The 27,035-nt window shown below is 42.2% G+C and overlaps 1 protein-coding gene across 4 annotated transcripts in view; it reads right to left on the minus strand.

Annotated features, from left to right (window-relative positions):
- Positions 1–985: 985 nt before the first annotated feature.
- KLHL14 (kelch like family member 14) overlaps positions 986–27,035 on the minus strand; it is a 65,385-nt gene continuing 39,335 nt past the window's right edge. For 3 of the 4 annotated variants that reach the window (XM_063326790.1, XM_063326789.1, XM_063326788.1), the window contains exons 4-9: positions 18,595–18,684; positions 14,013–14,091; positions 7,591–7,781; positions 7,266–7,424; positions 4,352–4,509; positions 1,202–3,856 (exon numbers count right to left, since the gene is read on the minus strand). In XM_063326790.1, the coding sequence (XP_063182860.1) occupies positions 3,716–3,856; positions 4,352–4,509; positions 7,266–7,424; positions 7,591–7,781; positions 14,013–14,091; positions 18,595–18,684 (818 nt within the window). In that variant the 3' untranslated portion in view covers positions 1,202–3,715. Of the gene's footprint in view, positions 1,081–1,201; positions 3,857–4,351; positions 4,510–7,265; positions 7,425–7,590; positions 7,782–14,012; positions 14,092–18,594; positions 18,685–27,035 lie in introns of those variants that run through there. The other variant, XR_010070011.1, reaches the window with a different exon arrangement.

A 27,035-nucleotide genomic window follows, 5' to 3' on the forward strand; every position in this document is an offset into this window, starting at 1 on the left:
AAACAGAACCAACTTTCTGTTCAGTAATTTTACTTCTTAGCTAGGCCTCTTCTAACTCTCTGAAATTAACAGCATGTTGTGCCGAAAACAGTTTGTTCTCAGAGTGATAAAACCAATGTTTACAATTAGTGCCAAGGAGTGGTACGCAGAGGGGCTCTTGCTTATACTTACTGCTGTAACAACCAAGGTCAGCTAATTTCATTATTTGCCCCATTGGAGGGTCAGAAACAGAAAAGCGCAGAGGGGTCCCACCTGCAGGGAGGAGCGGACAGGACAGGTGACCCAAAACTGACCAACAGGGTATTCCATCCCATCTGCATCACGCTCAGTATAAAAGCTGAGGGATCAAAGGGTCAGTCATTTTCTTCAATGGACGACGTCTGAGGAGGACCGTGTCTGTTCATCTGCCTTTGATCACGATCCATGGGTTCCTGACTCCAGCTGTGGAATCCAGTCTGGGACTTCGCAGTGCCTGCCGGTGACGTCATCCTGGGAGCTTAATACAGTGTTGTATATACTGTATCTATTTTATTATTTCCTTTTTATTTTATTATTAATATTTCATTAAAGTAGTTTAGTTTCTTCTAAACTCGTAAATCTCTGTATTTCTCCTCCTTCTCTCCCTGTGCGAGAGGTTTGGGGAGAGCATCTGTCGCCGGCCACTGGCCAATTCAGCCAAAACCACAACATTGTGTCCGGGCTTCCCCTCCAAGAACAGAAATACCAATAGTTAGAAGGGTCAGTCACCACAGGAGGGACATTTTGAAGAGGGAAGAAATTGCCACAACTAGCATTAAATTCCCCAAAGCAAGATGGCATTTAGCTGGGCGGCGTCCCTTTCGCTCACCTTACCACAGGAGGGAGGGACGGGCCGAGCGGGGCAAGGCAGAGGCATTTCACAGGCGTAGGATCGCTCCGGTAGGCTTCTGAGCTCCGACCCTGCCCGCAGGCAGGCAGAGGAGGGGATTTTCCCTGCTGGAAGCCCAGGCCAGGCACGTGAGCTCAGGGGAAGACTCACTGCATTTTACTGCGTCGCTCCGTTTACAAGCACTGAGTAATGACACTCGGAGAACAATAAATCTGTTATGTACGGCCAGAAAATAAAAGAAGTTTACGCATCTACATGATAAAAAAAGTTCCAAAGAATTTAATGTAGATATTATTTATACATACATTTTATAAGTAGGAATATGGCAGACAGTTGAATTAGTACATAAAGTTTTATTTAAAGTTTCCCCCCTACAAGCAAGCTTCATTTACACAGTCTAGTACTGTACAAAATTTACATCCTTTGTGTGTCTTATTCAGTTAGCACTTTCCTTGGTCATGCCTTCCTGAAAGATAGAAAGATTTACATACAGTCCTCATAAATCTTTAAATTATCTTGGTAAAAAAAAAGAACCACTTAAAAGGACAACAAATATCCTTTAAAAATGGTACGTTTTAGTAGAGACAGGTGACAGTCGGTGTTTAATGGCAGACCTTATCCTGATCTTAAATGTCATTCACGGCTTCCTCATTTAGTATCTTAACAGTTTCCTTTTTATATATATTTATATTTATATACTTTCAACAGGAAAGGAAAAAAAAAAGTCATGATTGCACCAAATATATTTTACAAGGGATCCCTTGGATCTGAACAATATAAATAAATACAAAACCAACTAAGATTGCACTATATAGTAGAAATGGATTGAGATTTCAGGATATACACTCCACCTTTATGAGTTCCTTAGTGATGCTCACTGGAAAACTCCCCAACGGCACATTCAAATATTAGCATCTTCAGATAATTATTTTGCTTAAACAATTCTTTTCCGGGCGTGCAGCTACCTCATCAATTGGGTTATTGCATTTGTATGGTATCAGTCTTTACTGCATTACTCCAATTTTACAACTGTGTAATTCTGCTGCAAGCAAGGGAGTTGCACTGCAATAAAACTGGACTGATGCCAGAGAGAAACAGTCCCATGGTATTTGCTCTCCATTATTTATATTGCTCTCAAGCTTCAATATACAGTGTAATTTCTGTGTACATTCGCCCTCTTTCTATTTCGCAAAGCAAATAATGAATTCTTCCTCCCGTCTATTGCCTCTGCAGCAGAAACCAACCTCCAGCAGTTGCCTGCTCCTTGCTTAATGCACTGACATTAAGTCCTATCGCAAAAGATATGGGCAGGCTTGAAAATGCAGGATCTGAGTCTCCTTTGCCTTTGATCTGGTGCAGCCAGTTACAACTAGGCAAATTAAAGGCCAGATTCTTAGCTGACATAAACCAAAGTGCATCCATTGGCTTGAATGGAGCGACGTCAGTTTATACCAGCGAAGAGGACGGTCCTGAGGGTAATGGATGCAGCACCAGTAAACCACAATGGAAGAACGACGCATATACTCGTCTGAGGTGTAGATGATTAGGTTAACTGCAAGGTGGTGAGGAACCAGGCTCAGATTTTGTCACTGCTTTTGCAAAGCCAGGACAGAAAGACGTAAGCTTAAAACACGGAGAGCCTGATTTGTGCAAGCAACTATGAGTTCATGAAGCGAGTCCGAAATGCTGCTGGTCCCATGTGGTAACGTTCTGAACTCGCTTCGCAATGTGTAAATAATTACACAGGCTATAAGGCAGTGGAAAGTCTAGCCTCATATTACTTTGGATCAATAGTAAACACCTCTCAGACTACATTTTAAGATCAACCGCATAGGAGTACTTTAACTACTAACCAGCATCTCTCCAAAATTGTGCATATTAAGAGTCCAAAGTAATACATTTACAGTTAAATGCAGACTTCTTGTCTTTGGAAGCAACTAGCATGGATGCTCCTGTCTAACGGGTTAGTGAAAAGTAAGTAAGGGTTCTGGTGCTTCGTGAAGTGGCTGCCGAAATAACTTACTTTATGAACCCAGAATTTAAGGTGTAGGACCAAATTTCTGTTATACTCATGTAAGAACAGTCATTCCATGTGATTTCAGTGAAATGACTCTGACTTTACACGAGCGTGATTAGAAGAATTTGATCCTAATCCCTAAGCTGCTATTGCAAGAAGTGCTCTGTAAAGCATGGCTTTCATTGTAGTCTGCTTTCCGCTGCACTTACACGTGGGGACTTTGAAGGCAGAGCGTATTAGATGCCAAGCTGTGCAAAAACTGAATGATATTTCTTTACCTTCTATAATCTTCTGATGCTGTGTTGCTTGCAGAGCATGTGAAGTAGCTGTAGGTTAGGATTACAGAGGAGGAGACAATTCTGCAATGCAGTGTGAGCTTTTCACTATCTGAATTCTGAAGCATTCATGAAAACAACATCCTCATGACTTCAACACGGATCACATGCAGGTAGATACAATGCACAATACTGATCTTGCCTCTTCAGGCTGTATTTGAACATTTAGCCTTCATTTTTTTTTAAAGTTAAATTTGACGTGAGGAATATCTCTGCAGCAGGAAAAAGTTAAAATCAGTCTGAAATGGCAGTCTGTCAGCATGTAACGTTCGGTGCGTTTTAGCTGCTTGCTTCGTAAGACACCGGCATCTATCTGAGATGGGACAACACTTGGTTTTTGTTTTCTTTTAGTTTGCTCCTAAAGCATAAATATGGAATAAGGGGTCAATTATGGTAGCTTTGCTTTAACAGGAATCCTGTCCTAATAAAATATTTACGTCACCCGTCATTATTTTCCCAAATGCAATCAGTGTTCGTGTCAGTGCTCCTTGACTATCATTTGTTGTATGGTACGCAGGCTGGCAATATGACAGTCGAACAAGCAGGTCCTGCAAGTGGCTCAGCAACATCTCCTTCTAGTTCTGTCCAAGTCCCTTTCTCAGGGCTATAGCAAATAGTAGAAGATTTGTAAGCTCCCTGTAATAAAACAAAAAGTCATATTAAATGTGGCCTAAATTAAATCCAAGTCACACATCAGCTTTAAAGACCAAAAGCCACTTCGTTTCAGGAGTTCAGAAGTGACTCATGATTTTGGGCCCTAATTTAGGAGCCCTTCAAGAGGTTTGGTTTTCATATGGGCTGAGCGCCCAGCCTCTGCAAATCAGGCTCCTTTACAAGCACCTTATAAGCAGAGCTATAGGCAGGCAATCCTATCAATCACTTTTGCCAAATTACACCTGATTTTTGTATTACTCCATATCAATGAACACAATCTGATAATAACTCATCTAAATAGAAAAGCACAAAGCTGAAAAAATACTCCATGTTCTGCACAAGTTGAAAACCAAACCAAAACCAGCCCCTGCAGCTACTTCATCCCTTGTCTCCTCTCAATCCCATTTGAGTGAAATACAGACGGGCCGCAAGGGCTCAGACGGAACGGAAGGGTCCCTGTAGAAAGCAGGTACACACCATACTCCAGCTGTAGCCTCCGACAAGGTAAATACTGTCGTCAAGGACTGCGCAGCCAGGGCCACTGCGACCCTCCAAAATAGGAGTCTGGAGAATATTCCACTGGTCGCCTTTTGGATCGTAGCATTCCACAAGCATTACGTCCAGATGGGAGAAACCTGGATAAGGGCATTGAGAATGGAAAATGTGCATTATGACATACTGTTTTATTATTTGTTTTATTGTTAAATTTACTACAATTATAATTATTACAATTATAGTGTCACTGTTAAACTTTCTTCTAGAAAATATTGTCATATACATTTAAGCCATCTTCTGTAATGTTAATGTCCTATTATTTCAGTTCAAATAAATCTGCCGCAAGCTTTCACCATTAGTTCTACAGTCTTCTACAAATTACAAGTACGAATGAAATCTGAACAGACCAGAAATTAACACTCATTAATAACCTATCGATGATGAAAGCAGATTCAAGCAACATTCCTCCTCATCCATCAGTGCTAATGCAAGTTTGAACGTGTACGAAAAGAGTGTCCTGGCAGTCTTTCTCAAAGGTCAGCAGATCTAATCTATTCAAAAGTCAACAGATAAATCTCGTGCAGAAATCCATGCCTAACAAGTGAAGGTAGACCTTAGACAACTGACACCACTTGGTTTCAGCGGGACAAGGTGCTTAGCATGACGGATGTGATGTTTGGGACCAGCTTCAATTTTCAAGCTGATTTAAGATGTACTCTAAGCAAGTAGCTGTGATGTGACAAAGTCTTTAAGGTGACAGAAAATGTAACAAAAAAACCCCACAATGGTGGTCCCATCCTTCCCTGACAGACCAAAAAAGACTCCATGCGGCTACTGCTTTGTAATCACCAAAGGGCAGATGGGTCTCAGCTCAAGACTCTCAGGCTGTATCAATTAGTACCAATCAAGGGAGCTGAACACAGACATAGAACCCAGGACTCCTGGTTCCTGCTCCAATATTTAGACATTTCCCTATCTCAAACTACTTCCCCTAACAGAGCACTGCAGTACAATTATGGCTTTCTTAATACGCTGGGATGCTTTACTTGACAATCCTGTCTTCTCCATCAAGGTATGACAGAAAACAGCAGTTAAATTTTCTGGAAAAGGGCACTTGGTGATATTGGTATTTCACAATGATGCTGCTTTTAAGAGTATTATTTATGTAAGGAACGAATCGTTACGATGAAATTATTTTTTGTTGCTGTAAAGTTTTCAAGAGGCCATAGGAAGGCCACCGCAGCACGCCCAGAATCTGTCAAAAGCTCCGTAATGAACTGCAGTAAGCACACGGCTCGCTGCGATGCGGTAAATGCACTGCTGACAGCAGTATACAGATCCAGCTTCACAACGGAGGGCTTTGCCATGGAGCCCTGCTATTCCCACCCAGCTGGAGAATTTGTAGTATTTCATCCACACTCCAGTCCCCTCCCTTTCCTTGCAGTTCCTCCTTTTGTTTCACTGTACAGAATAAAGCAGTTTTCCAAAAAGCCCTGCTACCAGAGAGCCGGCAGCTTCCCAGAAGCCTGGATGTTAAATACCTCTCACAACGTCAACCAATTCATAGATAACAAAGGCACCTAGGGCAACAGGTGTAGCGGCAAAAATGCAATGTTTATTAGAAGTTGCGTCTTTCCCAGAGGATGGTAGGTGAAACTGTGTGAAAAAAAAGAAGGAGAAGGCGGGATGGAAGCAATTCAAGCCTACGCAAACCAAAGCACGTGCTTTAGCTATAGGAGGGGTGGGACATGTTGACTTCTACTTTAGTAGGAGAAAGAGCCAACGCTGTGGAGCTCTGCAACCTCTACAACAGTTGCAGGTGCACATGCATGGGCAGCTTTGACCCCTTTTCCCCAGGGGGTAAAATCCAGTCCAGGAACACCCACCACAACTGGGGCTGGGGAGTGGAGGCACAGCAGCCCTGCACCCGGCTCCAGGAGTTTATGCCCCAGTACTACTTGCCCCCGAAAATTCACTTCTGCGACTTCGTCCCCTACGTGCTCCACAGGCACCTGGATCTTCAGCATGTGGCTTCAGAGCCTCAGGGACTTGGGTGCCAGAGTCATCCAGGCACCTGGCCTGGTGTTACTGGCAGTTAACGTCACTTTCGCTTTTTCTTTACAATTTTCTCTTTTGTTGTTGTGAGGCTTGTTTTTGGTTTTTTTTTTTAAGCAAGAAAGGAGAAAGAAAAAAAAAGGGAATACAAACTGTCAAATATTGTCAGGGGACAAAGGAGCAGGAGCTGTGCTTTTTTTCTAAGTGGCTGGATTAAGCAAAATCTCTTTAGCAGTAATAACAACGGCATGTAGGTATTAAGACAAAAATACCAGATGCCTAAGCGGTAGTTATTTTAATATGAGACCTTTTCAAAAGATGAAAACAAGAGACCTCTAAAAAGAATTATAATTAACAAGCTACATTTAATATTAAAAAGGGATCTAAAGAGCCTAGTCCTAATATTTAATGGCTTGAGTTGGTTGTTGTTTTTTTTCTCTTCATTAAATCAGGAGCTTGTTTTTGTGTGTTGCTCTGAATAAGGCTCTCTCTAACTCCACATTTTGTTAAATGATTTACAGAGGAAAATATTGCTGGTACTTTCGGGTCAAAGAATAATCTGTTTGTTTCATCGAATTCTTGGTAATGACAAATTGTCCATGCCTTTGAGTAATGGAAGCTCCCATTTTTATTATCTAAAGCATTCATTACTCATATATTTAATGTACTGTTATAATTTTAAAATAATTTGCATAAAATGTTTTTAAAATTGCTGGCTCAAGTGTCCTGTTAAATTGTGTTGCCTGGTTTTTAATGTATTTAACAATGACTGTCTAACAAAAATATTCTTTATCAGGAGGCAGGGGACACTGAAATGCTTTTTCGCTATTAAAAATGTGACCTTTCAAATGGTTTCCTCCAATTGCGTACAGTCGATCATTCATTACAGCCAAAGTGTGGATTGCTCGCTTTGTGTTCATGTCCTGTTTTCGGGCCCAGACGTCCATCACAGGGTCATAGCAGTACAGCCAGGGGACATACTCTCCGTTGTGAACACCTCCTGCAAGTAAATATACCTCGGTTAATTAATGTCAATAAAGACACTGCGCTGCAGCAGGAATTTAGCTCTATGATTTTGGGTTCTGGGGTTTTTGTTGTTGTTGCTTTGTTTGGGTTTTTTGGGGTTTTTTTTGTTCTATATAGCAGTAATTATAAAAGACACTGGCCTGAAATATATATCTTGCCGTTGTGAACAGCTCCCGCGTGGGCTGCCAACGGTTGTGGTAACGAAGACACGTAACGCCACTCGTTTGTCTCCAGATTGTAGCACTCCACGCTGGACAAGTAGCCAGTTTCATTTCTTCCACCGATTACATACAAGTTCTTGTCAAGGCGACAGGCGTAGAAACTGGCTCTCCTGGAGGACAGGGCAGAGCAAAACAAAACAAGCCAACAACAAACCAATTAGCCACGTCAACCATGTTTTTTCCCTCTCCAGCTGACTCCCTGAACTAAGATAGCTGCTCCTTCAAACGCTACTTCAGAGAGAAGTGCCCAGAGCTTCACGTGCTTACAGCTATCCTAGAGACTGTGGCTGCTTCGCTAATCAAATACGTGCTCCACATCAAATAAACACTTCATTTTTGGTGTCAAAACAATTAAGCACACATAAACCTGGCAGAAAATACCCCTTTTCAAAGCTGTTTGTTGCTTTTTCACACCCGTGAAAGATAAAAAGGTGCTTATTAATGTTTGGGGCATTACCTTGTAAGGGATATAACAACTCAGTAAGACAAAGTGAAAAATGAGGTAGATAATGTAACAATAATAAATTATCTTGACATTCACTTTCTTTATGGTCCTTCAAGGGTCATTGTTCCCAATTTACTAAGAGAACCACATCATCAAAATTTTTCTTCAATTATCATTTTTTTCTTCTTTCTGCAGTACTGCAAATAGAACAACTTTCCTTACACTAGACACAATATTACGTTTCCACCCTTTAACTCAAAAGATGTCTGTCTCCATCCAACTAACCCTGAGAAAAGTTTGAGCCACCTTGTCCGCTTTCACATGCAACTCAGGTAGGCAGGAAAATAATTACTTTTTCTGGTCGGGATGCTAGGCATATAGTAGTTCGCCTTCCTCGTGCCTCCAAAATTAATGGCGAGTGTCTGTTGCTGAAGTAAAAATAGAGCAGCAGACGATTTTGGGAGACCCTGTTTGGTGTAATCCATTTTCAGGGAAAGCTCGCTGGATTATTCAGCAGCAGGAAGGTTTACTAGGGTAGAGGCTTTTAATTTTAAGCTGCAATGATATGAGAAAGAAAACTGCAAAAGAGCACAGCCAGGCCAGGATGAAGACCTGTACAAAACGTTGAATGGTGAGAATTGGCAGTCCCAAACCTCAAATTTTCTCCTGGGAGAAACCGGAGTGGCAGGTGAGCCCAGAGACAAGAAGGCAAGGTCTAGCTCCGACAGCTCCGGCCAAGCAGGCAGGCTGGAGTGCGGCTGCAGGTTGCCAAACCCCGCTCCGTGGCTGACACAATGCACTCCGGTTCCTGCCCAGGCACCTGAATTTGAATCCAGGAGCGGCCGCATACTGCACTCCTGAATCACATGGTGAATCCTGGGGGCTTGATGGTCACTCGGCACCGTGAAGTGCCTGGTCCTGCAGACCACTGCAAGGCATTCAGGATGAGCGGTGGTCCATGTAAAGAGCAAATCACCCCGCAATTAACAGCTCTGGTATGTCCCAACTCCTCCCCAGGCTTCCCTATAGTCATCCCATGACCAGGTGCGCTAGCAAAGCCTGGTGCGCCAAGTCTCTAACCTGCCATCTAACCCGGCATGCGTTCAGGAGCATCTCCTTCAGTGAAGGCACCAATATGGTTTCTTTCCTTTACCCAGCTGCCTATTTTCACAACATTTTTAATACGCTTTAACTTTTTGAAGACATTTCCCTCTGTTAAATGTGGCTGAGACTGGCTGGCGGTTTGTAAGTCAGGAGGAGAGGTCAGGCAGACACGAAGATACAGCCATGGAAACAGCAGGGCTGGCTGGGCATTCAGGGAGCAGACCTGAGGCAATGTTGCCTGTTTCTGGCCTTACTTTTTGGACTTGGTGCCACCTGAGAGGGCTCCTCACCAGCCAGGGGCACTGAGCACCTCCTGTCTACCTCTTTGCTTTCACCTTGCCTGCACATGGGCAACTTGGGAAGGTACAGGACAGCACCCCTTGTTGAGTGGGAACACCACCACAGGGATGAGGCTACTGAAAAAACACAGATGCAAACAGGAGGACAGGAATACTGCTAAGTGCCTCCAGCTCAAACCGACGAATTAAATAAGACCATTTAATTTATCTGTCAATGGGCAGATAGAAGCTGATGGCATATATTGCTCTGCATGGTCGGGCAGCAAATTGTGCATCTATGTTTTTAGCCTGATTTTCTACGGAAACGAAGCTTATTTGATTACACTGTACGTGTACCCATGTCTGCCTGACTGTTGTCTCCTCAACAAAAACCTGCTGGCTGACTTCACTCTGATTTGACAGAGGGTATAGGTGTTGGAGGCAATCAAGTGCCTACATGCTTCTTATGAGTATGTGACAAGCCGGAGGCAAGACAGCCCATAGCGTCCCCAAAAGTAGGAAAAGCTGCAAGGGTGACATCCTTTTAGACATCAGAGAGCCTGCACGGGTGGGCACATGTTCTACGAACCTCTTGTCTCTGGCAGCTGCAAGGCATAAACCCACAAGGCGCCTGTCATCAGTGCTTGGGGTGCTCATGCATCAGCTCGTCTGTCCTCGCACACCTCCTCTGACAAACCCATTAACGAACTGCTCTCACCGTGGCTTTCTTAGCTCAGGTTTAATAAAAAGAGGTAGCTACAACTTGCAGGCATTACTGTTTTAACTAGGTTTGCACTGACACTGTTCTGTACGTGTACTCCTGGTTTCATCCACACAGTGTCACTATAAGGAGCAAAAATGAAAGCGTCAGCATGCTTCGCTCTTCTGCTTGGATGTGAATATTCACTCAGTAGCTCCTGTCATTAATATTTTAAGCTTGTTGGCTTTTTTTTTTACTTTTCAACGACACAGTGAGTAAGGGGCATGCTGTTAAGTGATTTTTTAAACTGCTGTAAAACATGATTCAGATTAAAATGTACTACAGCAATCTTTGAACAACAACTTTCCCCACAAAACTGGGAAGACGCTATCCATTCTAATCAGATAACTGGAATGCACCTCAGGATCTGAATATGGACAATAAGACAATTATTTTGTGCTTTTCTTCAGGGCTCGCAAGTAGTCAATGACTGGTCTCTGAAATGCTTTTCCTTCACGTGCCTTCACTTAATAATCAACCCAACTAACTTTTTCTCGTAAGTACACATGCATAAAAGTGAGGAGTTTCTTCCTGATTTCCACAGATGATGAATTTATGCCCCAAAACCAGAAATACAACTACCAGTCTGAGTTTTAAGACTACCAATGCTACTACTGATCATCACAATATCTGGACCTGATTTCAGAGTCACTTTTAGAGTGTATGCTTTGCTTTTTAAAAACTGAAGTCATCTTAATAAGTGTTAACATTACTATTACTGAAGGCAAAGACTCAAATAAAATGTGAAATTATTTTATCTCTTTTTCTGCAGCTTCTTTTCTCAGTTCACCCAGTGAGGATGCTAAGCTGCTCACTTCCACTTATGCTTCTTCAGGCCCTGCTACAATGCTGTGGGTTTTGCTGGTCTTTAAACAAAAGATCTTTTAAATGTTATTATGTTCCACACACCTTGTCCAGCTCTGGGCTGAGCTGGCAAAATGCAACAGTACTGACTGAGGTGTCCAGCTGAGGCTCAGGCCACACGTTCAGATACATCTGCTACAAAGACCACTCCTTCAGTAGGCACGTTAGTCTAACTGAACTGCTCTCCAAAAAGCATCCCATGCTCATTGCATCATCAGGCAGACGTGTATTTCAAAAGCTGGTGAGTCATTTGCTGCTTCTCTAAACAATGCACGCCTGAAAATAGTACATACTTTTCAAAAGCCATGTATTTTTGAGATGTTCTTCAAATGAAAAGAAACCAAACTTGGTTTTAAAGAAAATACACTGACGGCTCTGAATCCATAACGGGATTAGACTTTTCTTTATAGCTCACACAGTAAAATCAATCAGATATGGATTTTAGCATATGAGATAAAAGTTTACTCATCAAATATTTCATACAGATTTTCAACTTGAGAATATACTGCCTGTGAATGAGACCCACGTTTACCTGGCAGTCATTTCAAAGGAGCTATTATAGTCTATCCAGCCAATTATTCTCAGACTAAAATTCCTAAGTAGGTTTTGACTTGATGGACCATAATGACTCAGAAAAACCCATTAAACAGTCTGTCTTGTCAATGGTGCCTGCATTATGCCAGCAGAGACAGGGCGTGACCCTGTGCTCCTAGGGGGGAAAAAACAGCCCGTTGACTTTAATGGGAACTTTATCTGACTAAAGGAGCTGGGAAAGGAGACTGCATAAAAGCTCTCTCTTGTTTGTATGATCTTCTAAAAACGTGGCCAGAACCTACCTCTAAAGGCTGCAACAACTCTGAGGAAGTCATTAGGAATGAGCAAATAAACCATTAAAAACATTTTAGAAAGTCATTTGAAAATCCCTGATTTCCAACAACAGCCCCAATGCTTAGGAGCCTTGATAGAAAAATAATGGGCAAGCCTCTGAGTTATCATAGAATCACAGAATGGTTCGGGTTGTATCCTGAACAAAAGAGGTGACAATTAACGCTGTCATAGTACAGCCCCTTGCAGAAGGAACTATGTATGAGTGGACCATTACATTTAAATAACACTGTGAAGCGCTGAGATGCTAATGCATTAGAGTTTATTACTGGGCAGCTGCTAAGCAATCACAATGCGCAGCAGTTTCTAACTCCTGGCTGAAGACGGCAGCTTCCACCAGAGCACAAGGCAAGTCATATTTGGCACCTGTGATTATGAACTGATTTTCTAGTGAAACGCAACTGGCCACTGTGGAGGTGGAAAAACTCCTACTGTCTGCTTTCTCCAACCCCCAACTACCTACTTCTGCCTTATGAGGTTTTTCAGCCAAATAAACCCAACCATTCGAGCTGCCACACACACCCCTCAAGAGTTTTGCTGGCCTAACAAGGACACAGATTGGGCTCTACAGAAGAGCTTCAGGCTCCATACAAACACTAGTCGGCCTGCCGGTTCACTAAGGATTACCTACATGGCAATCCCATGCACACCTCCTGTCGCCCCCACACCAACACCTGAGCTGGTGGTGACTCAGTCTGGGGACCTGAACCAGAGGGGAAGGCATCCCTCTGTTTTAAGGTAAATAACCCAATTGTGGGGTTGCCCCACAGTGCTGGCAGGAAGAAGGGAGAAGCCAGAGACTATGATGAATTGTGATCTCTTCTTATCTCTAGTTATATGGCTAATTTTATCAGTTCACTCAGCTCCAACATCAAACCTCCTCAGATCTGTTCCACTTGTGCTTTTCATGCAGTGGTACAATGCAGTATTGTTTGGTGACAAGCATCGCACATGGGTCTGTGTATGGACTTGCGTCAATCACACTGAACCTTGAGCAAAGACCACTGAAAAACTCTACAGATTGACATTTTACCTCCGAAAATTTGAAAGGACAGCCATATTTCCATGCATCTCATAATACACACCTTGAATCGCACATTTGCACTGAGTACGATATATTTATGACTGCCAGACACCCGAACACTGGGGGCAGCCAACAGAAAAAGAGGTGTAATACCAACAGCACATGGAATAAGGAAAGCATCTTAGGAAGGTGGTGTGAGATCTCTTGTACATCTATGAGAAGTTGAGTGTTGAACTGAAGGATGGACATTGAATGCTCTTTCACAAAACAACACAATAACGTTAGATCTTCTGCCTTTGAGTTTTTTCTTAGGAAACATGCATCATTCAGTTCAGGTTTGGGGGACTTTTTACCTGCCAAGGTAGAATCTGGGATACAGAGTGAAGTTTACACCATCTTTACTGGTCATTGCTCAAGTCTCCATGCACCTCTGCTCTTCGGTACACAGTGAAGATTAAAATGTAAGCTATTCTAATACGCATTAGCTGACAGTAGCTTCACTCAAAGACCACCTAGGATTAAGAGTCCTCTGACGAAATGAGTCATGTTGAGGAGAGGTCTTCATGGCTGGTGTGGTGAAACAGGATGGGGCCAACATGTGAAGGTTTCAGTTCCCTATCAGAGACCTGACTATACTGCTTATTTACTGCAAACTCATCATGACGCTTCAGTCAGGGAACATGACGGGACACTACAAAGACTTCAGAAAAATCCTTCAGACTGTACTCAGGCAACCAGTAATTGCACTAAATTCATGGTTATTTTGCATGAGTTAGCACTGCGGGATTTGGCATCTGGAGTTGTGAATTTGGGAAATTTAAAAAAATCAGGAGACAAATGGGACGCAACTGCATGCTGCAGTTTTATCTCGGTATTTTCAATGCTTCTGTAGGCCTCCTTACTCCCAGAACTACGACAAAATTTAGCTGCTCCTAGGATGATAAAACATATATTGAACAACATGTAGTAGTAGGTTTTTACCTCTCTTGCATGGGTGGAAGTTGTATCCAGCTGTTAAACCTGGGATCGTATCGGCTAACAAAGTTTGTACTGTGTTTCCCTGTAAAGATAGATTATTTTGACACTCAGCTGTTTGTTTCATGTATTTAACATCATGATCGTAATATATATATTACATATACTTCACAAATTGACAGCTTTTATGAAGGGTTCCCCCTTTTACAGCAATGTATGATTACACTATGTGTACAGTAATAATTCAACAAATGGGGCACTGCAAGGTTTGAATTAGCAATTGTTAGCAGTAAAAGCAGGTAAGAGATTATTCTTGCTCTCTCTAATAAGATCTTGAAAATGTGTATTTAAATTTACTTATAGATGCTGTGGTACTTTCACAGCCACAATAAATCACAGCACTAAACAAAACTACTGCCTAAAAGAGGGCATCCCCACGGTATTTTTATGAACAGATATTTTGTGTCAGCTAAAAAAATCAAAGGGAGAACATACGCTTTTCTTTTTCCTCATATCATCTCTATGTGGAACACGGTTAAAAAACCTTGTGCAAATAACCAGGAGCTGCATAAGCCATCAGCATGGGGTATGCAGTGTTTGCACTAGATGGTTTATTCTACCATGTACTTTCAGTGTTAAGTTAGAAGGAATTACACATGTGCATCGAAGGGCGAATACACTCTTTGAGTTTTATTCCAAGTGTGTTAGCTAAAATATGAAACATGAGCAACATACACCAGCTAACTAGCTTATCCCTGCTGTTGAACCCAAGAACTGTATTCATGTCTTCACGATATTAAGATTTCACCTTATTTTACATGCAGATTGACATCAAAGCAAGAAAACTGAAGCAAGAGAGTGTATGGCAATTTCCTGTAACACCTGAGACTTCAACAGATGAGGATCTCAGAAACAGAAACCTTTGTTTATGTATGTGTGACTAAAAAATTGAATTAGAGGCTTCACAGGCCAGCAGAATAACCCAACTGCGTAGGTCACAGTTCTATAAATGGTCACTGGGTATTCTACAAGGTGCATATTTTTGCATCGGAAAAGCCTCTGTAGGATTGGCTCGCTTTGCTTGTTTCATTCCACACTTACTTCAGCATGTGTAAATAAACCATCAAGATTGTAGAGAAGAATAATGACACAGCTAGAATTTATATTCGCAATAATCTAAGATCATGTTCTACAAGGAAACAGAGAAAGAAACCATGTTGACCACTTCGACTGGAAGCAAATTCATTCCCTCGCTATGTATAAGCCTGTTCTATATGAGAAGGTAAAGCAGAAGGCTGATGAATAATGCAGCATTTCCCTTCAATTCCAGCGTGGCGCCTAATGAGGACCATAGTCCTTTATGCTGAGCACCACTCAAACACATCTCAAGGCCTAGGGTGAGATCCCCATACACGAAGGGCAACTGGGCATTTTGCCACTGGGTTTAGTGAAGTGAGGCTTTGCTCTTGGTCCCTATCTGAATTTCTTTAGTCTATACAGACAGTTTAGAAAAAGAGGCATGAGAGCTATAGATTCAATAAACAGTAAACAAGTAACAGCAGGCACCTGACTAGCTCTAGGTCTCACTATTTAAGACATTTATTAATATATTGCTAATTCAAAAAGCAGGATTTCGAAACAATAGAAGTACTGATCATAAGTTTGGACTTCTAACAGGAGGTTTTAATGCTGCTGCGTTCACTACCTCTTTCAGAGTTACTGGGGACTTAAGTGGTCACTGGTTATAGAGCAGCTTTTTAATTGTTGTCACACAAAGCTATGATTTAGGGACCTTGGCCTCCTAACATAACATGTCATACACATACTCCCTACCAATACCATGTATGTAGAAGATTCTGTAGCGCAGGGTAGAAAGAGAAGGGTATAGTGAGCCTAGAGTGGGAATACAGATTACAAATGTAGCCACTTCATGGGAAGGGAGATGAAATCAAACTAGAACAGGCACAAATAAGAGCTACTACAGTGAATGGAGGAACAGAAAGTTTACCTGATGGCAGGAGACAAAGAACTTGGCTTGTTGCACCTAGGAAAACAAAAGCTGAAAAGGGATAGGACCACTGTCTGTAATACATCAAAGGAACAAATCTCCAGGAGGGGAAAAACTATTAAGCTAAAGGCCAACTTTGGCATGAGAACAAGGTGATTCAGACAGTCAAAGAATACATTTTACTGGAAATTAGAATAAGGCTCCTAGTCATTTAGAGCAATTGGATTCTGTAACAGCTTTCCAACAGGAATAGCAGGGGCTAAAAATCCAACTGCTTTTCGAACGGAGCTTAGAAAATTTACAAAATGGGACTATATGGTGCCTGTGACAGTAGGAAAAGGACTTGATGACCCACTTATGCTACCTGCTGTAACTGGTTTGAATCCAGTTTAATTTTGGACTTCAGTTTCAAAGAGAACTCTATCTACTATTTTGCCTTTGCCTCCAGTCAGGAGGTTATACATGTTAGGAAGCACCTGTCAGAACACAGAAAATGTGACAAGTCATCAAAAATCAGGTTTAGCAAATCAGGACAATGGGCATTTCCGCTCTACAGGAAGGTCTTTGCAGCCGTGCCAAAAAGGTGAAGGGCTCTGAAGTTTATGAAGGCTGGTCTTAAATCCATGTCTGTGTTCTGCAACCTGCTCTCATCAGCGTTTACTCATGCAGGGATCCCTTGTGACTGGAAAGGCACAGCCATAGGAGGATGTGAAGAAGTGAGAAAAAATGTCTCCCATGCTCTCTAGGTTGTCAGGAAGTCAAGGAGCAGCACGGAGGAGGCATGGGCACTCCTCCGGGTCCACCCAGCTTCTCAAGAATCTGCCAGTCCAATGGCTAAAGAAATGTATGGTGCTCCTTCCGTTGCCCCCATCTCAAGGATAATTCTCTCCACTGGAAAAACACCTGGCACATTCTCATTCCAATTGGAAGCCTTGTAATGCTCTGGCAAGACAGTTCCTGCTACGTCCATCTGAAGCCCCTTCTGTGCTATGAGGATAGCAGACAAAGGCCTTCACATAAATTCAAGCAGGTACGTGCAAGCAGTTCCCATGTAGCTGCACATTTAGAGCGAACCTATTCCAAGAAAGAACTAGCCCAGCAACAGCACAGGATGTAGTTTATGATTTTCAGGTCCACTTTTTGTGAGAAGTAAGATCCATTTCTCTCAGGGTAATTTCGTAAAGAGATCAGTATCAGCAACACTCCTACCTCTTTTATTCCTATCTTCTCTACAGAAAAATCACAGCACTGGTATTCACAGAACAAGGAAGCTGTTAGACATCTTCAGCAACATCTTCAGCTCGGCAGTTGGTCCAGGCGACCTTAGACCTAAGGTACTACCCATCTCATGAACAGTTGTGCCCGACTCCTACCAAAGATGCAGGCTATGTACCCCTTCTAACATCTTTCCATCACCTCGCGACTCAGTTTCCACATCTTTAAATTGTGGGTATTTATACTTCTTTTCCTTTATCCTTCATGTGACATGGCCACTTAATTATCAACTCTCTGGAACAAGGTCTGTCCCTTATTATCCATATGCCTACCACCAAGCACAACAGGGGCCCTCAGTTGTTGGATGTGGCTGGTGTTCCTAACCATAACTGTCATTAATGATACGACGCTATCTCCTGGTTAATATAAAGGAGATTCGACAATAGAACTGAAGGGTTCTTCTCCTAAGACGTTCAGTGATATTTTTAACTACACCGGAAATACGCTTATAGGGTGGACTGGATTGTTTGTCTCAGGTTTTAGGAAGTGAACAGATGTAACAATTTTCTATAATTTGGTTTAGTGCAGATGCTGAAATGGGGCATTCACAATAAAATATATGCAGTATATGTAATTTCAGCTGGATCCTCTGGTGTTTTAAAGTAAAAATGTGTACCTGCAAGCTGTTTTATGGTTTCTCAGTCATAATTATCTCTGTTACACAGACTGCTACAACTACAACCCTTTCTTCGTGTGCAAGCTTTTTAACAATGTCTTGACAATTTTGTGAATTTTGCAAGGCATGGTATTCTCCTTTTGCTTTGCTCAGAAGCCTGTTAAATTGTTTAATTTCTCTTTGCGGTAAATTTATGAAGTAATCAAATCAAAGAAGGTAGCAGCAGATAATCTATATGAGAAGCTCTTGCACAAGACTAAAAAAAGGACCAGTTTAAGAATCTCAGAGTCTAGATAATTAACACATTAACAACTTTAGCTGCGAGTATCTGGTTTGACAATAGAAAAGAAGCATTCATCTACTGCAACTGCATTATTATATTATGACTGGAAGGAGACTGGAAATGAAGGTTAAAATTCTTAACAGCTGCTGCCTGGTGCATGCACTCGAAAGAGTCTGTTCTGCTGCCTGTGGCATTTCTCAAGGGATGTGGGAGCTGATGAATGACAGAGATGCTAATGCTAAAGTAACAGATATTTATTACATCAATATTTAAAAGTAGCCTTTACTAGGTTCAACAATTAGGCTGAGGGTTCTCAAAATCCCTTGCTATTGACTACATCAGCTGACCTGATGGACAGACACAGGAAGGCAAATGCTGCCTGTGCTTTTTAATATTCTATACATACCATTAGGGTTCCATTGGTCTTCTCCTCCCAGCACAAACAAGAAGTTTTCCACTTCCACGACACAGTGATGGGCGCTGTTATATGGCATAACTAGAAGTAAAGCAAGAATTCTTTGTCAGCTCAGGGCACCGATTCCATCAAGTATTTTCGAAGGTACAAAATGTAACACTGGGATTAAATCTGTATGAAATAATAGGGGAATGCATCACCCCAAGCACGCATGTCCACTGAACGAGCAGCAGACAAAGCCACTTATTACCAATCTTATGTTATTCAATCTCAAAAATAATTGAGAAAAAAAGCTGTAATTCTTGTCCCTTGGTGCCCCCACCCCCAACCTGCCCAACTGCTGTATGTGCTGCTCTAAAAACAACTTGTAAAAAAGGATGAAGTTGCTCGATATTTGCCTGAAAATAAGCAGATGCTAGGAAACCTAGTACGCTAGGAAACATTAAAAAAACCTCAGCCCAGCTTTGTTCTGCTGGTAATGTTTCCACAAGAAGAGTCAGTGTGTTCAGTAGCTTTCTATTACACAGCAATGAACAAGCTGCATTTCCATACAGTTTTAAGTTTTTAAATTAAGGTCCTGCTGATTTAATGCCTTTTCCAAATGTATACGCTTAATTTCCTGTACAATGTCATTAGCAGCACAACCACGCATTTTCTATTCATCTAATCAGGAAGCCCTTTGTTAACAAAGATCAAAACTGTGGCATTAGGTTTGCAATATCCCTTTTTTTTGGAGGTGTCGGAATTACTGTGGACCAACTACAGTCGCAATAACCAATTTTTTTAAATTTACATTTTCCACTGCAAGTACTAGGACACAGAAATAAGGGCTTATATATATATACACAATACATACATATTATTGTGGAGTGCCATACAGCACTATTGTGATATTATATAGTAAATGTAAACTTACACAGCATTAGTTATCATACCACATAGAGTAGTTTTGGCCCAGTGACACCAGTAGGAAAAATGATGTCCTTGTTCAGCTCATCATATGGGCACCTTAAATCTAGGTGAGGACAAATGGGGAGGTGATGTGCATGTACAGGCAGGGAACTTATTGCTTGACACGGATCAACAGAGCACTTAGGAAACCAGTGCAGTGGGAAATCAATATGACTCAGGGCCAGCTCTTACTTTGTGCTCTTTTGCCAATGCCAAAAAAAAAAAAAAAAAGAGGCAGCCTATCTCACACTTGGATTATTTTGGGTGATATATCTCTCATTTCATTTGTTTTATTATCTTTTATTTTTCTCAGAATGCAGTTGTGCAGTATAGCATATGCAAATAATAATAAGAAGAAATACGCACAGCTTTGTTATTTAGGACACATTTTCTTAAAGATCAAGTGGGCTCATTTAAGCTTCTTACTGAAGTTTTTGCCAAGGCAATGATGAATAAGTAAGGTACATTTTTTGTTTCTAGTAAAGGTCGAATATCATTTTCATAGTCTGTGCTCTTACAAGTCATGTAAGTGAAGCGATTCTTAAATTGGGCAGCCAGGTACAGTGTAAGTTCATTAATTAAGGTTATTTGTTACTAGTATACTTTACGTAACTGGGAAGTAATCCTATATTAGGCACTGCATGAGATTTTATGCCACCTATAGATTCCTACAGTGGGATGAAAGAATGAAAAAGATTTTTGCTATCCCTTTACCCCCCATGTCGTATTTATCTCGTTCTATAATCTCAGATATTTTCTCATTTTAAAACGTTCTCTCTCAAAAACCCAGTACTTCCCTTGATGTTGTGGATGCTTCTGCTACAGAAGGAATTTGGGTCTCCCATGGGAAATTTGCTGTCTTCCTTAAAGGCTTTTGGGGACCCCTCCTCTCAGGAAGAGACTCCCCAGGATCAGCCTGCAGGGGCTTCAGTTCTTACCTAATCCAATGCTCTGTTACGGTTTCCAATTAGGTCCAAGCCAGTGGTTGTGCCCTCAACCAGGCTCTTCCATTGGTCAGACTGGAGAGATCTAGCGTTTATCAAAAGAACTGCCTGCAGGCAGCATACATGCATATTTTTCACATTGTGTTATGTTTTCATTTTTGCAAACACTTTCAGTTATTTATCCTCCATATTGACAAAAACAGGGCCAGTAGAGGAAAAAATTATATTTTAAGCTTTTCTGCTGTTCCCATGCATATAAACTATGCAGTAAGACTCCCACACTTACGATGATAATTAAACCTTGAAAACTAAGGGCTTAATCCTGACTCCTACTTAACTTGATGGCAACATTCCCACTGATAGGGGATTGGGCCCAAATGACCCAAACTACCAACCGTAACTCATGGGAAAGCTAAAGGGAAGCTTGCCTTAGAAAGGAGGGTAGAATTGTAGAATTTGGGCCTGCAAAGGAAAGGTGACTGCAATAAAACACTGAAGACCTTTAGTATGACCTTTGTTTCTCACAGACCTTTGGGGAAAACTGCTCTCAGTCTCATGAATCTGCCCACGGAGCTGGAGAAAACAAGGAGGATGGAGGAATACTGTGGGTATCCAAGACGGAAGGAGTTTTGGCACTGAAATTTTGAAATCGCCAACGCTGCAGTCTTTCTCCCTGACTATTTTCAAGGTCCCTCAGAATCATGAGTTATACACAGAAATCAAAACTATGGGAATGATTTTTTTTTTTACCACTATAAAACACCCCTTGAAAGCACCAGAAAACTTGTGCTGTAAACTGTAATTCCTTGTGAACGCACACCCATATAGAACACAACTTTTCATAGATACAGTCAAAATTACATGGCAGTGAGCATGCTACATTCAGCCTCTTGTAGGAATCTTCTCAAACTCACTGGGCTTGCCAGGGTGTAACAGGAAGAATTTGGCCCATCACATAGTCTGGCCAGGCTGCTGCTTTCATTAATTTTATACAAGCCTTTGTCTGCTGTTTTGCTTTAATAATGTGAAAATCCCATCTTCTCCTTTTTCGATTTCAACTCAGTGGAACACCTGCCTGCCCCGCAAAAAGGGTATTTGAAGAGAAGTTTGTACGCCACGCTCAAACACAGCCTGGTGTGAGTTTTTAGCGTGTCAGTCAGTGAGTTAGAGGGAAAGGGTAAGGAGAAGCTAATCAGGATGAAATGAGATTAAAGGCTGTCTAATTTTACAGCAACTGTGATCCATCAGCCACTGTGAAAGTGACAGTGGAAATGAATGATGGAGACAGACAGGTGGGGCTGTACATTTCACTGATTTATCCTCAAATGCACTGGGCCTTATTTTATTGAGTGAACATGACCGCATTTATCATGACTGTCATCTAAACCCACTTCCCTCCATTTAAAAAGGTCACTTTACTAGGAGGGAGTAGGATAGAGGCACTTTCAAAACAGATTTAAAATTTAATAACACATGTTTATAAAACCCTGTGCAAGAATTCTCAACTTTATTAAAGGCCCATTTAAAAGGAAGGGGAAAAGACTATTAAAAAGAGGAGAGGAAGAAAAAAAGCCATGGTCACCTGAGAAACACTCTTAGCTACTGAGGCGATAGGTGCCAGAGAATTACGAGACGGACAGATACAAACAGATTAGTCGGAGCGGTCAGAAACCAGCTCTTCCAAGCCCCTGCCCCTCACACACACTTCCTAAAGCTCGGGAAGCCCATGGTTAGCAAATTTGTGCTTTCCTGGACCAAGAGCACAAATGAGTCCAAGCAGCCCTACCGAAGACAACACCCTTCCCGTGCAATTTATGTATGATGGGCAGCAGACCCTCAGGAAGGTGGGAGGCAATTGCTCACGTACAGATACGTAACATGCAGAGCTTTCAAGGTCAAAACCAAATGGGTGATTTATACTTGAGAATGATCTGGAAGGCAGTGGAGTCCAAGGCTGCAGTGGTGTTTGCTAAGAAATACTTCACTACACAAAAATGAAGGACGTTGTGCAGGAGGTGACACTCATGGACGTTCTTCAGATGCAGATGGAAAAGACACAGCAGCACTCTGCACATCAGGATAGCTGTCCCAGGCAAAAACACCTCACATATGCCAAACCCTAGTTAATGAAATGCACCATATAATGTTCTGGGATCTACTTTCAAAAACAGAGTCTACAGCTTATAGCCAAACGCTCATGAAACCAAATGCTCTCAACCATAATGCCTACGAGGTCACCCAGATGTAATGATGCTGCAAAGGCACCTCCAACTTTTGTTCAGAGGTGACAGTGGCACACTTCACTCACCTAACAAACCATAATGTGTGCTGTTCGTCTCACCCAGTTTTGCTTAGTTTCACAATTGCACAACAATTGCACATTTAGGAAGCAGCATGTGGTTGTTCTCCATACATTAATCAAGGCGTCACCAGTTCCTCCTTCTCCTTACAACCCACCTTCCCCTGTCTATTGTCACTTCAAGACTAACTAGCAGGGAAGAAGAGGGAACAGGAATGGCATTTCTCAAGACAGATGGAGGGATGAGCTCTGGTCCCAGGAGATCTGAAAGCTGTGATACAGCCCATAGCCATTCCCCTGTTCTGCTAAAAACTCCTTTCAGAAACTGCACTCGATTCTTCTACTGAAAGTTTAAAAAAAAAAATCTGTAGATGTTTCACTGCCCTGAACTGTTCAGCTGCTTGGGTTACAGGCCGTACTGTGAGTAAATCCAAGAAATCTCTTTCTCAGCTACTGCACAGCTTGAGCATAGTCCCTTGAAGACTCAGTACACACTAAGAAGTCACACTCATCATCTCTAATGACCTGTGAAGATGACGCAAGAGAAGAGCGTGTTGCCAGAACCAGGATGCCATTGCCAGAGTATGTATGGAGTCAATAATGACCTTCCACAATATTAACAGCCTAACCTGTTGGCTACATAATATTCAACTACTGCTACTTGAAAACCGGTTATTTCCATGGCTCTTTGGAGGGCAGAGTAACATGAGATGATGTTCTCTTTCCAGTACAGAAGGTACCTATGAACTCACTTTAGGAGACTGAATTGCTCGTGGCAGAGGCACGATATTAATTTCATTCCCAACCCTCTCCCCAAAATGCTGGCCAGACCACAGGCGGTCCAAAGATTTCTTGAGAACAGAATATCAGATACTGTCCACCTTTCTTTGGTTCATACATAATTTATGTATTTGTTACTGAATGTTACTTGTTATTTCTCACCAAGGAGGTTATATAAATAAATGCTAGGATTCCTCTGTGTATTGTTCACTTCAATTGTTTGTTATTTAATAACTGTGGGGAAAAGCTGACCACAATAAGTATGAAATTCTAGCCTCGGTGAACATGGTGGGAGTTTGGCCATTGACTTCAAAGGCATCAGGTTTTCACCCACTGGTATTTTCTGCTCAAAAGATAACGAAACAAAGTAAAAGAAGGAGAATAATCAACAGTAGATGGCAAACACCTCTGTCAACATTCCTATGGACTAACTGCACCCTCTCACCTCAAATTCAAGCAAATACGTGGGAAGTATGTTTTCTAGTAACACACCAAGGCCAATCTGAGTGTGAGCTCAATGCAGTGGGGGAAGCCTGGGACAGCAGTCACCATAAGCAGAAAATCCTAAAATGATCAGGATGAAGCACTGTGCCTCAAAGTCATCTTTGAGAATAACTAACTGGTATAGCTCTGGTCCAGCTGCACCACAGAGAACTCCATCAGCTCAGCTAGAAACTTCACAACCTCTTCATCGCCGTGACAGTTTTGTGGCAACTCCATTCAAGCCATCACGGGTAAGACGGACACAGGCCAGCAGAGTTCATCTAGGACATAGCCCCTACTTACCTGAGGCTGCAAGTAAGCAAAGGTAAAATGCCAGCCCAAACCTACCCTCAATTCAAGACAACATAAGCACTACGAAAAAGTTATCTGAGCAGACGAAACTCCTTGGAATCATTCACAACATGGTGACTGGTATTTCATATTAATTAAGGTATTTCACATTATGAAGATATTTCTTACTAATGAAAGTATCACGTTTTTCATTTAAATGTCAGGAGTTATTATTTTGATACATTCTCTGGAATAACACCAGCCAGGCCTGTTCATCAGGGTTCCCAGTTTAATTGTTTTAATGGGATAAATTTTTCATTTGTGAGCATCTAAAATAAGACACTTAAATTCATGCTGAAGCATCAGATCAGGCAAACATAACATCAGGAATAGCTGGAGTGATCAGCTTCCCCCTGAAATAAATTTTTTTCAAGCTACTTGGATGCAAATTCCGAGTACAGACATGTCTACTTCCATGGGTGAAACTCACACCATGACAGAAAGTTTTACTGGCGTTTCAGCAACACATACATTTGGCTGTTTGCAAGAACAAATTTTACCCATATATTTTCAAAGCTGCAAGTACACATTTGGATTTCATCTGAAGAATAAAATAAAGCTGCCTACTTGGATCAAGTGTGACTGGATAAAGTAGGAAAATACTGCATTTCCACCTTAAAAACTGATGTTCCTGTACCAAAATCCTGACCCAATCCTCCCCACACAGTGTATAGCAAGACCTATGCACTCTCTGCTGGGCCCCCCTGCCACCTTCTCCATGGAAATGACTTCGTGCAGCCAAACTGCTGATATGGCACCTGAGAAGCCCATGGAAGTGAATACACCAAACTCCTTGTCATGACACAGAGCAGGGGGATGCAATGCCTGGTCCTGTGGGGAGGTTCAAAGTGACAGTTCCTCTTGTTTTGTTATCCCCTACTCACCCACCAACCTGCTGAAGGCTGTCCCCGGCCACCCAGATGCCCCAACAATTCCTACAGATCATTTATCAGGAGACACTTGTTGTCCACCACTGTGAGTTACGCAATGTTACCTCAGTGATGGTTGCTCCCAAGTAGAATACGCCCGTGTACCTACTCAGGCCTGAATTTATGGTCTCTAAAGTAGAGCCCAACGTACATTACTGGGGAACGACATCTTGTCACATCCTAACAGTCTCATGATGAAACATTCATGTGTGACACTTCGCACAACAAAATCTCCTCATGGAGAAAATGATGAATAGTCCCTGATGGGAGAAAGCCACTGCAGAGTTGCCAAAAAGCTCCAGCAAGAAATACTATTTTGTCCCACTGGAGGCTTTCAGATCCTCCAAGACATCAGTTCAAGGACATGCATTCCCTTTTCTAACAGTGCCACAGGATGGAAGACCCCAGCCAGGAGTGGTGTGTTAATGCCCAACTGCTTGCAACCAGTTGCATCCATTCGTGGCTCTATTTCTACCTGACCTTGAGATGCACATGTTCTCCTGGTCTCCTCTGAAGGTAATCCTCCAAGCTCAGGACAACCACAACCACTCCTTGTGTTTTCCTGGCTAGATCCTGTTGGTGCTGCTCAGGGACCTATGTCTTTAAAAGAATTCATCACATGCAGCAAGATCGTACTCCACTGCCCCAAAAGTCAAATCTTTCACGATTTTCTCTCTCAGTCTTAGTAGTTTCTATGCTGCTCTCCACTCTTGACAAACATACTACTTTCGAGCAACCAAAAGTTTTTCTTCTTCCCACTAAGTCTTGAAGTCATTCCAGGAGAAGAAGAAAAATGTGATCTTCCATTTGGAAAACTCTACATGGAGGAAGGATGTGCCCATATTTTACCATATTAAAACAGCGGTTTTGATACACTTAAGCTCAGTCATAACACATTAATTGAAACCTTCAGAATTGCACTGCTACGGATTTTTGGACTTTTCTTTTTAAATACAAACAAAAGGGCTTGTTTACAAGAGAGTCCAGCATATACCTACAGCACCAGACATAAAGCAGTGGAGGGTGGAAGGATCTGTCCAATGCTTACCACCAGGAAAAAAGCTTAAAAAATGCCTTCTTTCCCAGAAGACATCTGGGTACCTGAAGGTATCTTAAGAAAAGTCTGAAACACCAACATGCCTAACTTCCAGCATGCCCAAGCACAGCATGCAGAAGTAGACATGTCCATGTAGCATTACGTTAACATACCTAGGCTGCCTAAGAAAGCTCAAGAGTCCCTGCCAGGGACCACAAAAAGGCCGAGTTCATCTTTAATGGACAGGCCACTCAAACAACATACTCTCAGGGTGCTGAGGGCACCAACAGGACTGGCCCTGCCCAGCCTGGGGTCTCCCCCAACATCACTTGCCCATGGGTGTAGGAGCCCCGTTTCAGCTTAGGCCTGGATGGACCCCATGTAGGTATGCTGTAGCACATCTCCATCCCAGTCTTTGGCCTTGTCTCCTGGATGGACTTTGGACCTATGTTGAGGCCTGTCCTCATGGAGCCACCAGCCCCACCATGCCCTGACACATACCCATCGGTGGGAATGTTGCTGCCTGAGCAAGGACTGCAGCCCAGACTTTACCTCGATTCTGCATGTCCCTACTAGTACCCTGAGAAAACAGGCACTTGGAGATGCCCTGCCAGAACTTAACGTTCTCATCACCATCAAAATAGTTGTTCGAGTACCAG

The sequence above is a fragment of the Chroicocephalus ridibundus genome, chromosome 2 (assembly GCF_963924245.1).
Source record: "Chroicocephalus ridibundus chromosome 2, bChrRid1.1, whole genome shotgun sequence".
NCBI lineage: Eukaryota > Metazoa > Chordata > Aves > Charadriiformes > Laridae > Chroicocephalus > Chroicocephalus ridibundus.